Source organism: Ranitomeya variabilis, chromosome 2 (genome assembly GCF_051348905.1).
Source record: "Ranitomeya variabilis isolate aRanVar5 chromosome 2, aRanVar5.hap1, whole genome shotgun sequence".
Taxonomy (NCBI): domain Eukaryota; kingdom Metazoa; phylum Chordata; class Amphibia; order Anura; family Dendrobatidae; genus Ranitomeya; species Ranitomeya variabilis.
The window spans coordinates 338,381,134-338,405,724 of record NC_135233.1 but is presented as its reverse complement, the minus strand read 5'-3'; the positions used below and the strand labels follow the sequence as shown (position 1 = coordinate 338,405,724).

General features: G+C 44.3%; 1 protein-coding gene across 3 annotated transcripts in view; it reads left to right on the top strand.

Annotated features, from left to right (window-relative positions):
- Nucleotides 1-24,591, top strand: part of PLS3 (plastin 3) — a 120,972-nt gene that overhangs the window by 36,208 nt on the left and 60,173 nt on the right. For 2 of the 3 annotated variants that reach the window (XM_077285377.1, XM_077285379.1), the window contains exons 2-3: nt 15,550-15,600; nt 17,666-17,751. In XM_077285377.1, the coding sequence (XP_077141492.1) occupies nt 17,685-17,751 (67 nt within the window). In that variant the 5' untranslated portion in view covers nt 15,550-15,600; nt 17,666-17,684. Of the gene's footprint in view, nt 1-10,375; nt 10,451-15,549; nt 15,601-17,665; nt 17,752-24,591 lie in introns of those variants that run through there. The other variant, XM_077285378.1, reaches the window with a different exon arrangement.

Below are 24,591 nucleotides of genomic sequence, written 5' to 3'. Positions count from 1 at the left end.
ATGAATGGAGCAGAGGTGTGCATGCTCGTCCTCTCTGCATAGAGGTCAGAATTTATATAGAGGGGAAGATGCTGTGTAATTAGACCACTTTTATAATACTGTGAAATATGAGGTCAAAACGTCAACTATTCTGGCTTTTCCAAACCAGGTACGTCCATAATTACTCGTTCTAGTGTGAAATTAAATGTGCCTACCGGAATAAGGTGCCTCAATATAGCTAAATGTTAGATCGGGCAAGAAATAAATGGCTTCTTAGAAATAACAAGGTGTATTCTTGGCCTTTCTGTTCCGGTCTGCTGGTAAACCTACCATTCATCTCAGGCCTTATTTATGGCTTATTGTTATGTCTGACTTTAGACTGTTTGTGGCACCAATGTCTAATTGCCGCATTTGGTTTTGTGGAGACAAATTACCATATCTTTTACCAATTAACCTAGAAAGCTTGGGCTGGAATAGGATTATGTAATACGATCATAAGTTTAATGTGGAAGTTTGTCAGAGTGTGCATATTTATGAAGATGGTGTGAGGCCAAATAGTGTCTACTCTGCACGTTGAACTTCTTCGAATTGTTTTCATTTATACTTTCCTTAGTAAACTGAGCCATATACATCAAATAGCCGCCAGCGTAGGTCTTGCTATAACGGCTGACTTACTTTTCCTAACACTTTCCTTACACTCGCACACTCTTTCAGCAGTCCTCTATTTTCTTTGGGAACAAAGGATTGGTCCTGTTTAAAAACAGTAACACTAATCGATCTTTTCTTTCTTTATTTTTCTTCTTGCAAAGTGAACGTCACTTGAACACCCCACCCATGAGGGTTTGTGCACATGTTGAGTATTTTGGAGCAGATTTTTCTGCAACAGCAACAAGTGTTATCAGGAAGCACTTTATGAAAAATGAAAAATACACATCTTTGTGCTTTTATTTGTTATGTTTTTTTATACATTCCCCCCCCCCCCCCCCCATTTATTCGAGTAAGTGAAGAAAAAAAAAAAAAAAATTGACTTGCTACAGATTAAAAAATAAAAACACTGATTCATATTGCACGGAAAAAATAAGCAGCATGTGCGTAATGTAAAGTGCAGCGTTTTTGTACCCTTTAAAAATGGTCTCTAAATTGGCGCGTTTGATCAGCCATAAGGCAGAAAATTTAAGCTGTCTAAGCCCATTGATTTCAGTGGTATCAGCCGACCCATCCATTTGTTGTCAGGGGAAATAAGCAGCTGCCAGATATCTCTGGCTGAGGCTTCATCACTTCCATTGAAAATACATACGGCGAGTGCTTGGCAAAGACCGTTATGAGTTCAGCATTAATATTCGATGTAAAGGAGGAATTCAATCATTTTTTTTCAATATCTTTTTCTTTATCGGGTACTGCTAATACAGGAGTACAGCCAGTTCTCGCTGGTGCAGGAGGATATCGTTAACAACTATTGAGTCAGATATAATCTTTGGTTGGCAGATTAGCCATAGACTTCTCTGTCTATGACACAAGAATAAAATTACGAGCAATCTTGGCAGCCAGAAAGACAATATGAAGATGACTGTATCTTCCAGAGAAGAAGTGGAAGCAGAATCCGCCTGTAAGTCAGTAAATGGAGAGTATTACCCATTGATCAGCCTACGGAATAAGGTGATGCTACAATAAACACACGCTCATTCCCATCCTCCCCTGTTGTTGCTGAACATCAACCAAAAAAATAAAGACTTTGTGTTTAAAAATAAAACTGTCTGTAACCAAGGTGTGCCGTCTCTAGTCGTCAGACGGGTTGGATAACATAATAAGGTGGCTCTGCTTATCCTCTCCCATTTACATCAGTGTAATGCCGCACAACAGCAAGGGTGGAAATGGAGAACACGCACATTTAGGCTATGTGCATACATCAGGATTTTTGGCAGAAATTTTCCTGACAAAAACCGTACATTTCTGCCAGAAATCCGCATGCGATTTTTACCACGTTTTTGTGCATTTTTTTTCCCAAATGCATAGAATTGCGGGAAAAACGCGGAAAATCCGCAAAATTAATGAACATGCTGCTTTTTTTACCGCAATGCGTTTTTTTCGCGGGAAAAAAACGCACCATGTGCACAAAACATGCAGAATGCATTCTAAATGATAGGATGCATAATGTATGCATTTTTAATCAGTTTTTATAGCGTTTTTATCGCAAAAAATGCAAAAACCTGAACATGTGCACATAGCCTGAAACTATTCTTCTAGATATGATCGGAATTGTCTTCACGGAGTTTGTTCGTTCTCCCTGTTATACCGTGGGTTTCCTCCCTCACGCCAAAGACCTCTAGATGGGGAATTAGATTGTGAGCCCTAATGGGGACAGGGATGACAATATCTGCAAAGAGCTGTGGACTGTGAAATATGATGGTGCTTTATAAGGAAGCATAACAAAAATAAGTGGAGTTTTCCAATGGTGAAGAATGGTCCATAAGAATCTGTTCAGAAGGTAGATGGGCCTGCTCTCCTGGCAGTCCAGGGGGGGTCTCATGGTTTTCAGGAGTTGCTTTAGGGTATGTGCACACATATTCCTGGCCACTGCGGATTTTTCCGCAGCAGTTTTGATAAATTTGCAGGACAAAAACGCTGCGTTTTTGCTGCAGATTTATTGCGGTTTTCACTGCGGTTTTACAACTGCGGTTTTCCATAGGGGCAGCTGTAAAACCGCTGCGGGATCCGCAGAAAGAAGTGACGTGCTGCGGAATGTAAACCGCTGCGTTTGTGTGTTTTTTTTCCGCAGCATGTGCACAGCGTTTTTGGTTTCCCATAGGTTTACATTGAACTGTAAATGCATGGGAAACTGCTGTGGACCCGCAGCTGCAGAAATGCTGCAGATCCGCAGCAAAATCCGCATCGCGTGCACATACCCTAAACCTGGGAAAGGTTGTGCGTTTTTACAGTAAACTTGGTCTCTTCAAAACCAGATTGCGTTTTGATGAAGTGGTTGTTGGTGTCTGTGTTTTTGTTTTACTTCAATGCAGCGTTCGATGTGCCACATTGTGTAAGGAATTAATGAACAATGTACCGTAACTGTTCTTTCATGTGGCAGCTTGTGCAATTAAGCAATTGTGAGATGGTTGTGCCATGTGGGGTGTCTGCTTGCCTCGCTTGCAATGATGAATAGTACTAATGTCTTCCTGGGTAACAGATAACCATTTCCATATGTGCCATGTCGGTAGCTGCTGGTCATCATGCTTCTCCAGAGCTGCTGCAGATCCTCTTGCAGGCCGGTGATTGGTTTTCATTATGGCCCCTGGCTTTAAAGGACTATTTGCTCTCATGGTGGACATAATTTTATTTGTGAAAATGAAGTTCCTTTTGAAATGTCATTTAAGCCATTGCCTTACAAGTGTAGAGTATTGATATCAGTCTAGACAGGGTGTACGATTACGGTGATATTGGGACTCGAGGACAGCTGCACACTTTGAGCTGGAACTGAATCATCTGCTGCTTTTCTAGCATGAACTGGTTTTCCCCCCCGACCATTGCACGAGCTGGAGGGCAGCAGGGACGTCAGCCAAGGCTTTTTTTTTTTTTTAATTGTGCGCTGCCGAGGGTCATTGTTTTCGTGGCTTTTCATGCTGGTGTTTGCTTTGCACATGCCTTTGTGAGGAGAGTCCTCCATTGGTCCAGCGTGCTCTGGATGACATCTCTTGTGTGGGAGGACTGCACTGTTGGATGCTCACAGGTTAGTCGCCACACCCTGCCTGCAATGCAAAGTGCATGGAAAGCAACAAAGATGGCATAAAGAATGAGAATCTACCTATGTAATGTATAAATGTGTCAAACGGCGTGCGTAACATTGTGACATATATTGTTACATTGTTTCTGTTTTGTTTTCGAAGTTGCAAACATACTTTGTGCTTTTACAGAGCCTCCACTTTATGCAATGGCTACAGTGTTTAAAGGGGTTGTTCGGCCAAGAGCCAGTGCATGCTGGGAGGATTCTCCAGGGCAGCAGGCGCATGACCACAAGTATGTGATTTGCATACTGTGCCAATTAGATGGGAGCGGTCTCGCTCAATTCATGTGTATTCAGCGAGGCCGGACAGTCGGTATTTGGCCATGAATATGCAAATCGCAAACGTGCGGTCACATGACAGCCCGCTCCTGGCGCCATGCACGCGATGTGGGAATTCACAAGTCTGCAGTCTAAGTGACTGCAGACTTGTAGTATAAGGCCCCTGTTAAATTTTTTTTTCGGTCAAGAAATAATTATGTAATCATGCAGTCATTTCCAATCAAATGTGTATCTTAAAGAGAATTTATCGCCATGTTTTTGCCATCTGATCTGAGAGCAGTATACTGTAGACACAGATCCAGAGATTTCACTTAGGCGATGTGGATTTGCTGCGGATCCGCAGCGGATTTTTCCATGCAGAAACGCTGCAGATCCGCACTGTGATTTACAGTACAATGTAAATCAATGGGTAAAAAAAAAAAGTAGAGCGGAATTGCTGCGGATTTGAAAGAAGTGCATGTCACTACTTTTGTGCGGGTCTGCAGCGTTTCTGCACCCCTCCATGATAGAAATCCGCAGTGGCAAAAACTGCAGAAAATCCGCGGCAAATCCACATAAAAACTGCAGCAAATCCGCAACTGCGGATTCTGCCAGGAGATGCGGATTTTGTGCACCACATTTCCTACGTGTGCACATAGCCTTACTCCTCTTCATGTAGTTTTCTTAACATCACTGATTTATCAGCAGGAGATTATCACTAGAGGTTTAGTGAACCATCCGTATCCACTACTTGGTTGATCCCTTCTGAATCCATTTTCTCCCAGTAATATCTATACTCTCCTCTGTTGCTAGTGACACTTCAGCAATATCTGTACTGGCTCTCCAGGGGCTCATGTGAAGTGAGAGGGCAGCCGCAACTCTCACTTCTTCCTGATGTCTTGATTTTTGTTCCCGAAGGATGGGAGAATGAAGCCAGCACTGATTGTCAAGCAAACCCTGTGGCCAGAATCACAAGAGCCCCGGGAGAACCAGTGCTGATAGTGGTGGAACAGCAGAGGGGAAAACATAGGGACAATTCCTACTCGGACAACCCCATTTTACCTTTTAAATGAAGGATGGACTTTCTGTGTACTTTGAAGGAGAATTGTGAGTGGCCATGGCTTAGTTGGAAGACACATGAAAGTGATTGTTACACATGCGTTACCCATGGCACATTAGTAAGCGGTTACACTTGATTTACCTGTGACTAGTGATGAGCGAACATGCTCGGAGAAGGTGTTATCCGAACATTCTACATACATCCCCCTACATACATCCCAACGGTATAAATGCAAAGTGCCCAACTGAGATGTTTTAGACTCCATGATCAGCAAAACTATATTAGAAAAGTTTATGGACATAATAGAAAGTTTTCTGGTTGGCATTGGGAGGCGTTGCATATAGTGTGGTTTTAGTGTACAGGTAGTCATTTACCAGATTCACTACATTGTACGCACATATGAATTGAATGAATGCTAAAGCCCCTGGAAGCTCCTAAATCTATGAATGAGGAATGATGGGGGATGTGTCATGTAGCTTACGCTCCAGGAATCTGTGGCTTTCTTTCTACTGGACAATGTATCTCCTGTCTGGATCACCGCAGAGATGGTGAACCCCTCGCGTTTCCTGCTCTATTTTTAATGCTCTCTTCCTCTACGTCTATAGTACAGAACAGGGAAGATTATCAGTAACTACAGCTGTATCCAGCTACAGCTCATGCTGCAAAAAACTGTTCCTTGAAATCGTTGCTACATTAGCCCCAATGTAGCTTTGTCCACAGACCTGTGTACCTGCCTTTTGCGTTGGGTGCATGCAAAAAAAAAAGTATTTGTTAGCTTTTATGGTCTTGTAAAAAAACATACTTTGTGATTTTACTGCTTTTATAAAAATCCTTTCTTTTTGTTCTGAAATTCAAAAGGAATTTTTAATTTTATAGTTTACGGCTTGTGCCAAAGAGAGATGGCAGAACAGCCAGCCGGTCTCCTCTGCACGGAGCGCACACTTGTAGGCGGGTTATAATACAGCTTACAAGCCCTGCACTGAAGCTGGCTGGATCCAACCTGCTTCTGTGCCCCTCCACTTCTTCCATGTTGCAAATGAGATGTGTGTATGTGTGTGTGTTTTTTTTTTTTTTTTTTTTTTTTTTTTTTTTTTTTCTAGCAGCATTGTAGAGCAGGAAAAATCAGACCAGCTTTGCATCCATGTCTGACCCGGAGAGCACTGACTCTTGGCTTCCTGTTCCTATTGGGCACTCCTGAAGAAAAGCACACGAGGCAATCCCTTTATATGGTGCAATGCTTTTACATAAGTATTTAGGACAAGACATAAGTACAGCGCAACATTGCTTCAGATCTGCTTTCTAGATGTGGCTCTTAAAATTGCTGCCAAATCTTATTTGAATCCTTAAATTTTTTTTTCTTGTATTTTTTTTTTTTATATATATATATTTTTTTTAGCCTATTGCATCGGTGATTGACTGCCCTATCCTGTCCATGCAGCCATTAGCCTCTGAATACATTACTACATTTGTACCTTCTAATCTAGATAAGGGAACAAGCTGTCATGAGCACTTTTACTGGGCATAACGCCCCATTTTCCACTGACCACACTCCTGGCACTTAACTTTGAATGATCTGATCATTTGGAGATATGCGATAATCCCTCAGCTTCTTGCCAGGGGCTGTGATTGCTGTCTTCTTTGCTTGTTACATAGCCTTGTATTAACGACTGGGAGATAGTGTCGTCATGTAAATTCTGCTGCCAGCGATCTGCTAATGACTTTACACCACATTTGTAAGTCAGATTCTCAAGGCTTAGCTTTGACACCTCCAGGGATTAGATTTGCAAATAGGTGACTTAGGGTACTGTCACACAGTACCATTTTGATCGCTACGACGGCACGATCCGTGACGTCGCAGCGATCGTATGAATATCGCTCCAGCGTCGTAGACTGCGGTCACACGTTGCAATCACGGCGCTGGAGCGATGCCGAAGTCCCCGGTAACCAGGGTAAACATCGGGTAACTAAGCGCAGGGCCGCGCTTAGTAACCCGATGTTTACCGTGGTTACCAGCGTAAACGTAAAAAAAACAAACAGTACATACTTACATTCCGGTGTCTGTCCCCGGCGTTCTCCTTCTCTCCACTGTGTAAAAGCGCCATAGCCGGCAAGCACAGCGGTGACGTCAGACGTCACCGCTGTGCTCGCTTTCCGGCTGGCAGACGCTCACACAGTGGAGAGAAGCTGAGACGCTGGAGGACAGACACCGGAATGTAAGTATGTACTGTTTGTTTTTTTACGTTTACGCTGGTAACCACGGTAAACATCGGGTTACTAAGCGCGGCCCTGCGCTTAGTTACCCGATGTTTACCCTGGTTACAAGCGAACACATCGCTGGATCGCTGTCACACACAACGATCCAGCGATGTCAGCGGGTGATCAAACGACGAAAGAAAGTTCCACACGATCTGCTACGACGTACGATTCTCAGCAGGATCCCTGATCGCTGCTGCGTGTCAGACACTGCGATATCGTAACGATATCGCTACAACGTCACGAATCGTACCGTCGTAGCGATCAAAATGGTACTGTGTGACAGTACCCTTAAACTTTTCAGGAACCCCCTGGCAATTACTGTATAATGTAGGTCAAAATACAGGTGTAATAATAATTACATTGGTTGAGGTTTTTGGGTTTTTTTTTGCACAGTAGTAACAGATCAGTGACAACCAATAATTGCAGTTAACTATTTAGCTTTGAAATAAAGTTTAACATTTGGAAGAGAGTAGCAATCACTCTATAAAATTTAGAATAAAGGAATAATTGTTACTTAATTCCTCCCCTGCTTCAGTTCCACCTCTCTTGTGGTCTCTTGCAGGACAAGAAGTGATTTCATCCCATTTATCTCCCACCTGGCGGCTGAGCACGTGTATGAGCAGCAATGCTCATCTTGCTGTTGGATTGGGTGTTGGCACTCCTGGTCTTGTTCATCAACACTTGACCCCTTCAGGCAATTACTGACCTCGGCTATCATGCTGTATGTAGGAAGCGTGTTGACTTGGTGGTTAGCACTGTTGCTTTGCAGCGCTGGGGTCCAGGGTTCAAATCCCACCAAGGACATCAGCATGGAATTTGAATGTTCTCCCTGTTTGTGTGGGTTACTCAAGGCACTCTGGTTTTCTTCCACACAACAAAGAAATACTGATGGGTAATGTTGAGTGTGAGCCACAATGGGGACTGCAATGACGTCTTTAAAAAAAACTAAAAGCAACAAAAATAAATACATCCAAACTTGCTTGCTAAAAGCCAGTTATTACCTGTGCCAGATAGGAGACTGATTGAGATTTCATCATTAGCGATGAGCGAACGTGCTTGGATATGGTGTTATCTGAGCATGCTCATGTGCTAATCAAGTGTCTTGGTGTGCTCAAAAAATACGTTAGTCCCCTTACCTGCATGTCTCATGGCTGTTGAACAGCCGCAACACATACAAGGATGGTCTAACAAACCGGCAATCCCTGCATGTGCTGCCACTGTTGAACAGCTGTGACACATGCAGCCGCAGGGGCTCGAACTTATTTTTCGAGCACGCCGAAGTCACTTGCTTTGCACGCGAGCATGCTCAGATAACACCTTATTTGAGCACATTTGCTCATCACATCCAGAGTTTGATTCAAGTGGCAAGTAACTTTATTTTAGAACTATCCCTTATCGCTGATGAAATTTTCTGGAACACTCCCATTAATATTTAGGGTGCTCCATTTGGGGTCCATACATTTTTACTGATTGTAACTCCCCAGCATTTTTTCTGCTAAGTGTGGCTTCTTGTGCAGAATTCTGAAAGAATCTGAAGTATACATACTCTAACCTCGTCAGCTAGTGTACATTTTTCTAAGCCTTCTTTCCGATGCTGTATTACCTCTACAGTCTACGAGCACCGAGATATTATGGCTTGGAGTAGTAGTGTTTAGGATTAAAGTAAATGGTGAGTCATTATAAGATGCATCAAAGCTTCTTAGAGCAGAAGTCATAAGGCCACGGAGCTTGTTCTTCAGAAACTCGAGTACAACCTTCCGATCACTAAGTTTATGGGACGCTTAGTACTAATGTCCTATAAACAGACACACCTTTTGTATGTGTTTTAGCCTAAAATGTAGGCTCACCTTTACTCATCTGCTAACAGACCTGTGGTGAGTACTGATAAGGGCTTCATACCCCTTTGGAACAAGTAGGAGGTTTTTATTAATCCCAAATTGAGAATTGCTATCTCCAATGTACGTGCCCAATACATTTTTATTTAATTCGGTAATCTGTGACATAATCTAGAAATATTGGTTGTGTCGTATGGCTGTAAAATCCAGTGTTTGGCAAAATTGGTCCAAAACTGGTCCTGTTTCCACCAGTGTAAACAGAAGGGCAGACTCTTGAGGACCATTAATTTGGAGATGTCATGTAGGAGAAATGAAATATTACTGACGAGCCGGGTCCTCCAGAAAGAGATGCTGTCTGCAGCCATTCACAAGGTCCTGCATTGAGGACCGACCTCTACAGGGTCAGAATGCCCAGATCCTGTTCTGAAGTGCACAACCTCGTTTTAAAGGGAATCTGCCAGCAGGTTGTTGCGATGTAGTCCGACAGCAGCATGACGTCTGGTCAGAGACCCTGATAACAGCAATGTATCACTTGGCTTACTGGGTACCGCAGTTGTGTATAACCCCAACCACACCACTAATTGGTAACTTTGTGTGCCCTGTATATTGACAGCTGCTAATAATTGGTAGGGGTGTGGTTGGACTAGGAGGCACGAGATACTTAGTCAGGAGTTCAGGAGATAACTTAAAACGTTTCCCATTTTTCCACAATATGCTCTCAAATGCATCAAAAATCATCTTGAACGAACACTTCTAATTCTGGTTAGAATTATTGTAGGATGACTTTTTTTTTTTTTTTTTTTTTCCCCTTGCATCGTCCCACACAAAATTTGAAAGGGGTGCGTGAGAGTCTATATTAGTTCAGGAGATAACTTAAAATGTTTCCCACCTAGTCCTGTAATAATAATCTCCTGCTGATGAAATCACTGTATTGAAACCACAAAACACAGCCCAGAAAGTGACACATCGTTGGAATCGGGTTGTCTGCTTTTACATCATGGTGCTGACAGATTCCCTTTAAATAGCCCTAAATAAAGGTATTATTTGACAGGACTGGGGGAATCGGGTTGGGTTTCTTGGATAACCTTATTTAACAGTGCATTATATTCCTTCCTGTCTTACAGACATTCAGCTTCACACTATTTTCTGTATTTCTAGTTTGTTCAGTGTACTGATGTCACGTAGGACACACCCTGTGCTAAACGTGTGTTTTTGCGAAATATGTCATTTGCTTCATTCCTGCTGGTGAAGGTGGGGAAGCAGCCGCTCCTGTCTCACACTCAGGTATTCTTGTGTGATTACTCAGCATTAAAGGGGCAAATAAGGGGCATAATAGGGCAGCAGAAAGGAAGTACGGTAAATTTATCATACTGATTGTGGCAGCGTGCACTCTATACGGTTTCTCCTTGTAATTGCTCTATTTGCTTTTTTGACACTGGTTTTATATTGTGTCTTTTATGTCTCGGGAATGTCTGACTCTAAAGTGATAGCCTCTCAAATGGGGGAAAAAAAAATAGTAAAGAGCATCTGTCAAAAGACTATGCCTTTTATTTTTGGTCATCCGTAAGATCCTTAGTTGATTATAAGCTCAGAATGTCTAACAGGCCAAATGCTTTTCATGTTGTGTTCGCACATCAGTGTGTGACTATCTGAGCACGGACAGCGATTCATGAATCGGCTGCAGGTCTCCTGACCTCTGAACGTCACTCAGATATGTCAAGTTAAAGTCAAGAGACCAAGAGAAGTCCGTGCTCGGAATGCGACGTGTGTGAGTGCCGCCTTAGGCTTCTTTCACACTAGCGTCGTGCACTGCACGTTGCTATGCGTCATTTTGTAGAAAAACCGCATCCTGCAAAAGTGCTTGCAGGATGCGTGTTTTTCACCATAGACATGCATTAGCGACGCAGTGCGACACATCGCAACCGTCGTGCGTCGGACCGTCACCAACAAAAAAAGTTACATGTAACGTTTTTTGGTGCGTCGTGACCGTCTTCCGACCGCACATGCGAGGCCGGAACTCCGCCCCCGCCTCCCTGCACATCACAATGGGGCAGCGGATGCGTTGAAAAACAGCATCCCCTGCCCCCGTTGTGTGGCGCTTTCACTGCTTGCGTCGGTACGTCGCAACGACGCAATTCGTCGTGTGACGCTAGTGTGAAAGTAGCCTTGGGCTGCAAGTATACTTCTAGTATATGTGTGATTGTGACACTTAAGAGTGCAATAAAATGGAATTTATTTGACTTTTTAGTACCCAGCACTGAAGTTTTAAAAATAAAAAATTAAAATACTGGACTTTTGAAATCAATTCACACTTGCATTTTTTTTTTTTTATATATATATATATTTGCACAAAATATAAAATCTTATTGCTGCACTATACAGAAATAAAAATGAGTTAATAATGAATCAGAGTGCGATACTAATGGGTATGTCATGTCAGTTTCTATGCTGGGCAGGATGGTGGAGGGCAGGATGGTGGAAGTGAGAGGATGGAGGAGAGGGGAGAATGGAGCTGTAAAATTACTGCAGTAATCTGTTCACCAGTTGGGACCAAGCTGACTTCTATTAGAAGGTGCAAAAGGTAATTCAGCTTGGGCCATAATTGGCCAATAATTATCGTGTGATTACAGCTAGACCATGACCGTCAAGACTGCAGTTTAGTAAAACAAAAAGTGCTTGTAGCCCTCAGAATGCCAATTGGCATAGAATGCGTTGGATATAAACGAAAGAAGGATAAACCAATAGTTTGTGTATTTTGGGTGAGAGGAATAGTTTTTGGCAAAAAGGGGTTTTTATGGGCAACCTTAAAGGGGAAGAGTTGTATTTATACCACCTAGAGTACATGTGGATTATCATGTGGTCATTTCTAATGCCTTGTCTTTCATTAATACAATTTATGCACCACACATGTAGGTTGTTACTATGGAAGTGATCTCCATGCCAAAGAAATATGAGAAGAGAAATTGGGGAAGTTTTATACTAACGCTTATACATTCTATTTTTTTATTTTTTTTTAAAGGTCATGTAATTTGGCTATAGACACTTGTAACATGATAAAAAGGCTCTAGGGGCGTGTGGCTTTTACATACAGTTCTTTCTCGTTCGGTGGAATGTAGATTATGTAAGTCTGAACTTGACGATACATGTTACCAGAAGTTGGGAGAGCCGGGCTGGTATTGTAGATTGTTGAATTCTTAAAATCTACTGATCTGCCCTTGCCGGGTATGGCTGTAATCAGGGCGTAAAATTGAAAGTTACTTTGTGTAGCAAGAGCTAAAATGGGACGTACTGGGTAATTAGTGTCCAGTGCCTGAAATAGACATCCGAGGTTTTGCTTGGTTGCATCTATATGGTTTGGCAGATCAACAGTGCTGATCCTTCCTTTGGTAAATCTGTATTTGTGTGGGTGGGCAGTTATTATTTTGTTATGCTAACTTTTGTCGGCTCATTTTTCCACCCACTTGTTTGGTGCTCTGGATTTGAGTGATTGACTACAAGTTGAGTGAAATGCTTTTTTGGTTCTTACATAGGTGCAACTGATGTCCAGGATAGTGAGGGTTAATTTTCAATTTTAGGAATATCTCCCATCTGCAGCCTAGATAAGATCCTGATTGGTGAAGGACCAACCACTGGGACCCTCGCCGATCTGTAACGGAGCTGTAAGGTGCCCCAGCATTGCCCATTCATGGTCTATGGGCCTGTAGAGTACATTACTCTGTAATATCCAGTAGTCTCGTACAGTGACTGGTGGTGCACAGCATGGCCACTGCTCCATCCAACTGAGTTTCACTGAGCCCCTTTCTAAGGATCACTGGAGATCTGTTGGCTAGATTGTGACTGTAAATGTTTAGAATAACCATTTAAAGAGAACTTGTACAGTTAGGTCTCCTGAAGACCCCTGACTAATGGTTGATTTTTGGCAAGGAAAGATGCAGCTGACTGTTACATCGAGCCAGTCCAATGATTGACAGCCCATGTAATACTACTGCTAAAGCAAATCTTCCTACTTGGATGCAACGGTCAGTCTCCGAGGGAAGGTCCTAATCAGGGACCACTCTGTATTATGCCTATATATCCTGTTATGAAAATGAAACAGGAGTTGACCTGATTGGGACAACACTTTTCAATTGGCTCAGTTACACTGATGGAAATTTTTCTTTACATACTGCATTAGTTTGAATAGAAATTGTGTGTAATATACAGTACAAACCAAAAGTTTGGACACACCTTCTCATTTAAAGATTTTTCTGTATTTTCATGACTATGAAAATTGTACATTCACACTGAAGGCATCAAAACTATGAATTAACACATGTGGAATTATATACTGAACAAGAAAGTGTGAAACAGCTGAAAATGTCTTATAATCTAGGTTCTTTAAAGTAGCCACATTTTGCTTTGACTGCTTTGCACACTCTTGGCATTCTCTTGATGAGCTTCAAGAGGTAGTCTCCGGGAATGGTCTTCCAACAATCTTGAAGGAGTTCCCAGAGATGCTTATCACTTGTTGGCCCTTTTGCCTTCACTCTGCGGTCCAGCTCACCCCAAACCATCTCGATTGGGTTCAGGTCTGGTGACTGTGGAGGTCAGGTCACCCCATTACTCTCCTTCTTGGTCAAATAGCCCTTACACGGCCTGGAGGGGTTTGGGGTCATTGTCCTGTTGAAAAAGAAATGATGGTCCAACTAAACGCAAACCGGATGGAATAGCATGCCACTGCAAGATGCTGTGGTAGCCATGCTGTGAACTGAACGTATGCCTTCAATTTTGAATAAATCCCCAAGTGTCACCAGTAAAGCACCCCCACACCATCACACCTCCTCCTCCATGCTTCACGGTGGGAACCAGGCATGTAGAGTCCATCCATTCACCTTTTCTGCATCACACAAAGACACGGTTGTTAGAACCAAAGATCTCAAATTTGTACTCATCAGACCAAAGCACAGATTTCCACTCGTCTAATGTCCATTCCTTGTGTTCTTTAGCCCAAACAAGTCTCTTCTGCTTGTTGCCTGTCCTTAGTAGTGGTTTCCTAGCAGCTATTTTACCATGAAGGCCTGCTGCACAGTCTCCTCTTAAGGGCTCATTTCCACTGGCGAGAGACAAATCTGTCCGTAATCTGGACCGAAAAAAGGATGTAGCATATGCGATTGTCATGCGATTGTCATGCGAGTGTAATGCGAGTGCAATGCGATTTTTAATCGCACCATCCGTATGACATCTGTATGCAATCCGTTTTTTTTTCTCTGCAACTATTTTTAGACAATCATTTACAGGACCATGGGCAGTGTTCTAGGCCACAGAATGGTGATGTATCTGTAAAAAACGGACGGAATACGGATGGTCCGTATTCCGTACGTTTTATTTCTCGAACCCATTGACTTGCATTGGCGAGTCTCGTCCGAGACTCGCAGCATGCTGCGATTTTTTTTCTCAGTCCGATTTCGGCTCAGAAAAAAATCGCAAATGAAGACACCTATTGAATAACATTGGTCCGAGTGCAATCCGATTTTTTTTTTTTTTTTTTATCGGATTGCACTCGTCCGTTTTCCTCGCCAGTGGAAATGAGCCCTTACAGTTGTTGTAGAGATGTGTCTGCTGCTAGAACTCTGTGTAGTATTGACCCTGGTCTCTAATCTGAGCTGCTGTTAACCTGCGATTTCTGAGGTTGGTGACTCTGATAAACTTATCCTCAGAAGCAGAGGTGACTCTTGGTCTTCCTTTCCTGGGGCGGTCCTCATGTGAGCCAGTTTCTTTGTAGCGCTTGATGGTTTTTGCCACTGCACTTGGGGACACTTTCAAAGTTTTCCCAATTTTTCAGACTGACTGACCTTCATTTCTTAAGTAAAGAAAAACGAGTGGCCATCATTACTTTAACTGCTTTTTTCTTGCCATAATACAAATTCTAACAGTGTATTCAGTAGGACTATCAGCTGTGTATCCACCAGACTTCTGCACAACACAACTGATGGTCCCAACCCCATTTATAAGGCAAGAAATCCCACTTAATAAATCTGACAGGGCACACCTGTGAAGTGAGAACCATTCCCGGTGACTACCTCTTGAAGCTCATCAAGAGAATGCAAAGAGTGTGCAAAGCAGTCATCAAAGCAAAAGTTGGCTACTTTAAAGAACCTAGAATATAAGACATTTTCAGCTGTTTCACACTTTAAGTAAATAATTCCACATGTGTTAATGCATAGTTTTGATGCCTTCAGTGTGAATGTACAATTTTCAGTGTCATGAAAATACAGAAAAATCTTTAAATGAGAAGGTGTGTCCAAACTTTTGGTCTGTACTGTATATATATTATATAATGAAAATGTACGTAAAGTAACTGTTCAGGATTTTAATGTTTTTTGGTTTTTTTTTCTTTTTTCCAGGTGTGAAGCTAATCTAAAGGGAACATTTTTATAAGAAGACCTTGCACCCGAGTAAGTTACTAATTACATTATCGCCGTTCATTTTAAGCTTTATTTGTATGGAAAGTATGTAGCGGTTTGGTTCCAAATCAGCATGAGAAAAAAAAATTGCTGCAGGCTGCGATTGGCAGCATATTTTGGGTGCGAGCAAAAGCATCAGACTGCATTTGGATGCCATCCGATATATGCGGAGACATGCAATGGAGAAGATCGAGGTTTTAAGCTCTCCTTTTCACCTGTGATTCTATTCTCGCATGCAAGAGGATTGGATCACATTAGCATGACACTTGGATAACGCTTGCGGCAGAGTGTTTTTGGTATGTCGCAGCCCATGATCTTGCATATTGTGACCCCGGCTTTAGATGTCTCTTATTGACAATAAGCACAGGGTTCCCCAGCATGGAAACCTAGTGATAACTGCTGTTGCCTATGTGTAAACCTGGCATCAAGGGTCTGTTTACATTAGGAGTGCATGACCTGCAGTCTAGGGGGCCACTGATGACCTTCTGTGCGGCGTACAACCATTTGATCACAAAGATGAGTGTCTGGTCACATTGTGCTTTCCATGTCATGAAGACCAGTGGTCAGCGCCAGCTATATTTTGGCAGAATGGGCGAGTCCTGAGTCCTATAGCACAGAAGTGAGTACATGAGGTGGAGTGGCCATGTATGTGAGCAGCTATATTCTGGTGTATTTTGTGAGCGAAGGGAAATGTTCAACTGTTTCAAAGTCTGGCATATGCTACAATGTATACAGCTGACTTTAAACCCATAAGGATTAGTGATGAGCGAGTGTACTTGTTGCTCAGGTGATCTCTGAGTATTTATTGGTGTTCGGAGATTGTTTTCATCGCAGCAGCGGAATGATTTACAGCTACTAGCCAGCTTGATTACATGTGGGGATTCTCTAGCGACCAGGCAACCCCCACATGTCCTCAGCCTGGCTAGTAGCTGTAAATCATAAAGCTGAGGCGATGAAAACGAAATCTCCGAACACTAACAAATACTCGGAGGACCCCCGAGCGTGCTCAGGTAAACCCGAGCAACAAATACTGGCTCATCACTAATAAGGATACCTCTATCTTCCCGGAAGGTGTGAGCCCTTAAAAAAAACAAACAAAAAAAACAACTATTGTATATTTATCACCTACTTTCAATTCACGATGCATGTATTAGATGGTAATACTGAGGCTTTTACACTTGATTCAAGCTCACAATGTGGCTCTTGGATCCAAACAAGATTATGCGCCCTTGGTTTACACAAACCTACCGGAGGCCTCGCATGACTGACGCCTGGTAGATCTTTGACAGTGGTTTATAAGCTGATTTGCGCAGGCAGACATGCTAAACGATGCACAATGAATGACCTGTAATAGGTTGTTCATTGTAGTTAGCAGATCATTCTTGGCAGCACCAGACCTGTTCACACACGACAATGTGCTGCAGAGAATGATTTGATTTATTTTTTTTTTTTTAAGCAAGCTAAAAAATATCACCCAATGAAAGAAGATTGCACAATCAATGGCTGATCAACACTGCAAAATTATTGCAAAATATCTGCTGCTAGGAATGGTTGTCCATGATTGTGCAATCTCCCTGCAACGACACCACAGTGGAAATTCAAGAGGTTGTCCCAGAAAGTTTAGTAATACAGTATAATCGCCTTACGAATGCCCACATTGCCCGACAGTCTCTGCACCTGTTTGAGCCTGCTGGTCGTATGACCACTGCAGGCAATTGTACTTGGTTGGAGTTGTCTCTTTTCTATGACCATAACAAGAAGTGTCCACATTTTCCCTGCAAATTCCTGGCTGACTTCTTCCTTCTCCCACAAAATCTGCTGTGTGCCAAGGATACTGGGAACAGGACACACAATGTGAGATGTCTCTGACCTGGTGTTCGGAATGTATAGTAATGTGCCTGTCAGCCTAATTTTTGCTCCTCTGTAGGTGAAGTTGTGCCGTTTCAGATTGGGTGGTGTGGAGGGAGCAGGAGGGCGGACTATTACACATCAAAAAGGGAGTAATATTCAATAATATTTAGTTTGTAGCAGATACTGAGTTTATTTTCTCTTGTAGGTAACTGCAGCCGCCAACAATGGCACACACGACTCAGATCTGCAAAGATGAACTGGAGGATTTAAGGGAAGCATTTGCTAAAGTTGGTGAGTTGTCAGGAGTCCCGGTTATCTTTTTTTATGGTTGGTGAAGTGTTCTGTTACTCGGTGCAGCATTTGTTGACTTGCCACTCGTGTGAATGAGAAATGCTCTTCACGTCTGATAACATTCCTCAAAGGAACGATCTGTTACACTGAGAGCCTTAGCCAGAAGAAGGCATGGCACTATGTAATCTTCTAGTCTGCCCATCTCTGTTTGCTTTCTGATCTTCTTAGCTGTTACTGGTAACTACTAGTGATGAGCGACCGTGCTCGGATAAAGTGTTGGCGCACTCTGGTGCTAACAAAGTGACTTTGGCATTCTCGAATGTTACTCCCTGCGGCTGCATGTTTCCTAGCTGTTGGACAGCCGAAACACGTGATGGGATATCCTAACAGGCAATCCCTGCATATGTTGCAGCTATCGAACAGCCGCAGGGATATTTATTCGAGCTCACCGAAGACACTCGGTTAACACCTGAGCATGCTCAGATAACACCTTATCCAAGCACATTCGCGTATCACTAGTAACCACTTATTCTACATTGCATTTGTAGTTTTAGGTGCGGTATCGCTTGTTCCTCCATCAACTTGCACTGGATAAACTGATGCTGAAAAAGGTTCAAATTTGGATACGTTTAGGAGAGTTGATCCTAAGCCTTTAATGAGGGGTCCTATCTCCATATCACGTAATGAAGAGCTACAAACTGGTCCACAGCTCTTTTTGCTGGTTTTATGGTTCTTCACCAGTTTAGCCCCCCTACTAATGTTGTATGTATAAATAAGCGAGTGTACAGTAGACCTATGGACTACTCTATGTAGAAGTACTTTTTATTTTTGACACGGTTTGCATGTGTAAGCTCTAATGATCACTTTCATTTGACCTGTGTCTTTTGAATGAAGTGTCTCTCACCTGCATTGTGTTTTGGCAACTAGTCTCTTGCTGATGACATCACTCTTCAGGGATCTTTAAAGCTGGAGTCACACTAAACGACTTACCAACGATCACGACCAGCGATACGACCTGGCCGTGATCGTTGGTAAGTCGTTGTGTGGTCGCTGGGGAGCTGTCACACAAACAGCTCTCTCCAGCGACCAACGATCAGGGGAACGACTTCGGCATCGTTGAAACTGTTTTCAACGATGCCGAAGTCCCCCTGCAGCACCCAGGTAACCAGGGTAAACATCGGGTTACTAAGTGCAGGGCCGCGCTTAGTAACCCGATATTTACCCTGGTTACCATTGTAAAAGTGTAAAAAAAAAAAAAACAACAAAAAAAACCACTCACATTCTGATGTCTGTCACGTCCCCTGCCGGCGTCCACAGGGTTAAACTGCTTTCGGCAAGAGCGCTGCTAATGCACGCGCTGCTGCCGAGAGCTTCCCTGCACTGAATGTGTCAGCGCCGGCAGTAACAGCGGTGACGTCACCGCTGTGCTCTGCTTTACAACCGGCGCTGACACCTTCAGTGCAGGGAAGCTCTCGGCAGCAGCGCGTGCATTAGCAGCGCTCCTGCCGAAAGCAGTTTTAACCCTGTGGATGCCGGGGGACGTGACAGACATCAGAATGTGAGTATGTACTGTTTTTTGTGTTTTTTTTTTACTTTTACAATGGTAGCCAGGGTAAATATCGGGTTACTAAGCGCGGCCCTGCACTTAGTAACCCGATGTTTACCCTGGTTACCCGGGTGCTGCAGGGGGACTTCGGCATCGTTGAAGACAGTTTCAACTATGCCGAAGTCGTTCCCCTGATCGTTGGTCGCTGGAGAGAGCTGTCTGTGTGACAGCTCCCCAGGGACCACACAACGACTTACCAACGATCACGGCCAGGTCGTACCGCTGGTCGTGATCGTTGGTAAGTCGTTTAGTGTGACTCCAGCTTAAGTCTAACTTTTCCTTAAAGGGGTTGTCCACTACTTTCAATTAACCCCCCAATGTATCCCCCCCGGGGCCCCTGATGAATTGTGCAAATACCTTTTGTTGCCGTTTTCGCCTGTGAGCGGCGCTGTAGCGGCGGCTTAGTCCGGGTCACATGACCCCCAGGCTGCAGCCGCCGCTTATTTCCGCCGACGTCACGTCAATTTCCAGGCTCTGGAAATTGACGTGACGTCAGCAGCAGGTGTGTCCCAGCCGCACAGTCAGCAGTCACTCATCAAGAGTGACCGGGCTGTGGGCGGGGCTGGGGGCTGCCTGCGGGGCTGTGCTGGGGGCGGGCGGGGCTAGGCAGGGATGATGAAGGTGCGGGCGCTGGGGTCTGTATGTTCGTGCCGGCGCCGGTGCCCTGCGTGCCAGCGCCGGCATGTGGGGGTGGGGGCCGGTGCCCTGCGTGCCAGCGCCGGTATGTGGGTACAGCGCCGGGGCTCTGCGCCGGTATGTGGGGGCCGGGGCTCTGCTGCTGGTGCCGGTATGTGCGGGCCGGGGCTCTGCTGCTGGTGCCGGTATGTGCTGGGTCTGCTGCGGGGGGTGGGGTGGTCTTTGGTGTGTGTGTGTGTGTGTGTGTGTGTGTCTCTGTGTGCAGGCATTGTCCGATAGGACTACAAGTCCCATCGGGCTCTGCCTGCTACAGTAACAGTGACACATTAGCCAACGATGGGACAGTAGTAGTCCCATCATCCGGCTAATGTGTTGAATGTAAAAAAAAAACAAAAAAAACACACATACAGTACATACACACATACAGAACATGCGACGGCATGCTCCATGCGACGGCATGCTCCATGCGACGGCATGCTCCATGCGACGGCATGCTCCATGCGGCGGCATGCTCCATGCGGCGGCATGCTCCATGCGGCGGCATGCTCCATGCGGCGGCATGCAGCATGCTCCATGCGCCGACATGCAGCATGCTCCGACATGCAGCATGCTCCATGCGCCGCCATGCTGCGACATGCTCCATGCGACGACATACAGTACATATAACATAGAGTACATACTCACCATCACTTGTCACTTTGATCCCCGAAGCCATTGTCATCTGTAAAAAATATTAAAATAATAAACAAACAATATACTCCCTGATCCGCAGAAATCCAATTAAAACGAGTGTCCCTCGACGATCTCCCGTGGAGAGCAGGAGCCTCTGCTGATGCAACCACTCTCCAGGGGCTCCAGGAACACAATGAGGGGAGGAAGGTATCCTTCCACAATGTATTCCCCACAATGTATTCCTACGCCCCTGTGAGAAAATAGTCCCCTAGTCTCACTTTATGGCATGCTGTATGAGAAAGTTCCCACGCAGCTTTTTGCCATAAAGGGAGACCAGTGAACTTTAGTAACCTCAGTGATACACTGCAGGAGCCATTGCCTCCTGTCAGTGTCACTGAGGGTCCTATAGAGCGGTGACATCAACCCTAACCGTAAACGTGACTGACATACGTGGCACTGACATACGTGGCACTGACATACGTGGCACTGACATACGTGGCACTGACATACGTGGCACTGACATACGTGGCACTGACATACGTGGCACTGACATACGTGGCACTGACATACGTGGCACTGACATACGTGGCACTGACATACGTGGCACTGACATACGTGGCACTGACATACGTGGCACTGACATACGTGGCACTGACATACGTGGCACTGACATACGTGGCACTGACATACGTGGCACTGACATACGTGGCACTGACATACGTGGCACTGACATACGTGGCACTGACATACGTGGCACTGACATACGTGGCACTGACATACGTGGCACTGACATACGATGTTCATTAAACGGTTAGGGGTGAGGTTAGGGGTAGGGTTAGGGTTTGGATCCCTTTATCACCCTGATGGGGGTGGGTGGTTTTTCAGTGTTTTTTCTGTTTTTTTTTCTATAAAAACGCATGCGTTGCCGAAAACGCGTCAAAACGCATGCAAAAAACGCATGCGTTTTTAATGTTAAGTATAGGAAAAAAACGCATGCGTTTTTTAGCGCTAAAACGCAGCGTCCAAAAACGCAAGTGTGAAACCAGCCTCAGTGCCGGAATTGGCGCATCTAAGGCTACGTTCACATTTGCGTTGTGCGCCGCAGCGTCGGAGACGCAACGCACAACGCAAACAAAAACGCAACAAACGCACGCTAAAACGCTGCGTTTTGCGACGTATGCGTCCTTTTTGGCCGAAAGTTGGACGCAAAAAAAATGCAACTTGCTGCGTCCTCTGCGCCCAACGCTTGCGGCCAAAAAAACCCATGCGTCGCAAAACGCAGCACAATGCATGTCCATGCGCCCCCATGTTAAATATAGGGGCGCATGACGCATGCGGCGACGCTGCGGCGCCGAACGCTAATGTGAACGTAGACTTACAGATGCGCCATTTCTGGGGTGGCTGCGGACTGGTATTTGTAGCCGGGGGGGGGGGGGGGGGGGGGACCAATATCCATGGCCCCTCTCTAGGCTATTAATATCAGCCCGCAGCTGTCTGCGTAGCCTTTCTGGCTATAAAATATAGGGGGACCCCACGTCATTTTTTTGGGGGGGGTCCCTCTATTTTAATAGCCAGTAAAGGCTACGCAGACAGCTGCGGGCTGATATTCATAGCAGGTTACAAATATTGGCCCCCGGCCGTCGGCTTTCCCCCTCTGGCGCAGAAAATTGCGCGGGAGCCCACGCCGTTTTTTTCAGTTTTTTATTAAATTAAACGCTCATTAAGCCCTGTTTCACACTTGCGTCGGCACGGGTCCATCGCTATGCATCGGGCCGACGTACCGACGTACGTTGTGAAATTTGTGCACGTCGTGGGCAGCGGATGCAGTTTTTCAACGCATCCGCTGCCCATTCTGAAGTCCGGGGAGGAGGGGGCGGAGTTTTGGCCGCGCATGCGCGGTAGAAAATGGCAGACGTGATGGATGTGCCAACGGTCCGCCAAAACACGACGCATCCGTTGCACGATGGACGCGACGTGTGGCCATCCGTCGCGATCCTTCACTAATACACGTCTATGGGTAAAAAACGCATCCTGCGAGCACATTTGCAGGATCCGTTTTTTTCCCAAAAAGACGGATTGCGAAAAACGCAAGTCTGAAAGTAGCCTTATAGAAACATCGGCCTTTCTATTATATATCTATGGATATATCTATCTATAGATATATTTATCTATAGATATATCTATAGATACATAGATGTATCTATCCATATATTTGGGTGCTTTCACACATCAGGTTTTTGCCGTGAGGCACAATCCGGCGAGTTTTGAAAAAAACGGATCCATTTTTTTCCGACGTATCCGTCTTTTTCTCATAGTATTTCATCCGTTTTTTGCCGGATCCGTCAAAAAAGCTGTTTCAGCCGGATGGAAAACACATACAGAGGAACGCTTTTTCTGTCTGGCGAAAAAACGCGCAGCGACGGATCCGGCAAAAAAAGTATGAAACTGAGCTGTGAAATGATGAATCCGGCCTTGGAATCCGTTTTTTCATGCATGTTTCCATTCAAATCATGCACATTTTCCGTTTATTTACTTATTTCCAAAAACGGCATTAAAACTGCGCAAAAACTGCACCAAAAACTGCACCAAAAACTGCATCAAAACTGCACCAAAAACTGCATCAAAACCTGGTGCAGTTTCGCAGTTTTGGTGCGGTTTTGATACAGTTTTTGGTGCGGTTTTGATGCAGTTCTTGGTGCGGTTTCGGTGCGGCTTTTTCCGCAGCATGTGCACAACAAGTCTGCGGCTCCCATAGACTTACATTGGTTGTACACTACACTGCGGATTTGATGCAATTCAGTGCAGCAAAAAACGCTGCGGATCTGCAATCAGATCCGCAACGTGTGCACACAGCCTTAGCATTTAGTGAACCTAGCCAAAAAGCCAAGCAAAAAACAAGTGTGGGATTGCACTTTTTTTGCCATTTCATTGCACTTTGATTTTTTTTCACATTTTCTGCTACACGACATGGTAAAACCAATGATGGCGTTCAAAAGTAGAACTTGTTCCGCAAAAGATAAGCCCTCACATGGCCATATTGACGGAAAAATTATGGCTCTGGAAAGAAGGGGAGCGATAAACAAAAACCAAAAAGCTCCAGGGGGTGAAGGGGTTTAGAAACATGGATATGGACATATCTATGAAAATAGACATAGATATATCTGTATGTATGTATCTATCTATCTATCTATCTCTCTATCTGTGTGTAATGGAGTGTGGGTTGGACAGAAATGACATCACAAATCTTTTTGAAGCTAGAGGAGGGAGAGGAGGGAGGGGTTGGGTGTGTTTTGGAGTGGGTGTGCTAGGTTCAGGCTTAGTAGCAGTGCAATGCATCATGGAACTTGTAGTATTAGAGCACAATGACTCAGGAGAAAGGAAGTTGTCGATTAACCCCATGAGAGCTGAATCCAGCACTAAAATGTGCTGCTACAGCATGATAAAAGGTAATATTGCTAAAATAAACACAGTAGATGTTTTCAGTGGCCCATAATAGCAAGATTTATGAAAAAAAAAAAAAAAAGTTATAGTAGTGGACAACTTCTTTAAGTGTTCTGCCTCAGTGTCTTTCTGCCTTGTGCCTAAGTCTACCCCTGATTAAAGCTTGGTTATTCTTGTTTCTCATACCTTTGTTCCCAGTTCATGGTCCTTTTGGCTGCTGACCTCTGATATAAACCTTTGACTATAGATATGTCTGTTGTCTGCCTCCTAGTACTGATGCAATCTGACAAGGTTGACATCTGACTTTTATCCCGTTTGCGTTCATTTCATTTATCCTTTGGCGTACAATGCCACAAACAAAAAAAGAATGAGATGTATTCGGAGAAATCCCTTAGATGCCACTCCAAAGGTTAGCCTGTGCCAGCTTAATTCTTGTTATCGAAGGTCCACTACTGGTTTTGGTCAGCTACTGAAGCTGGGTTCAC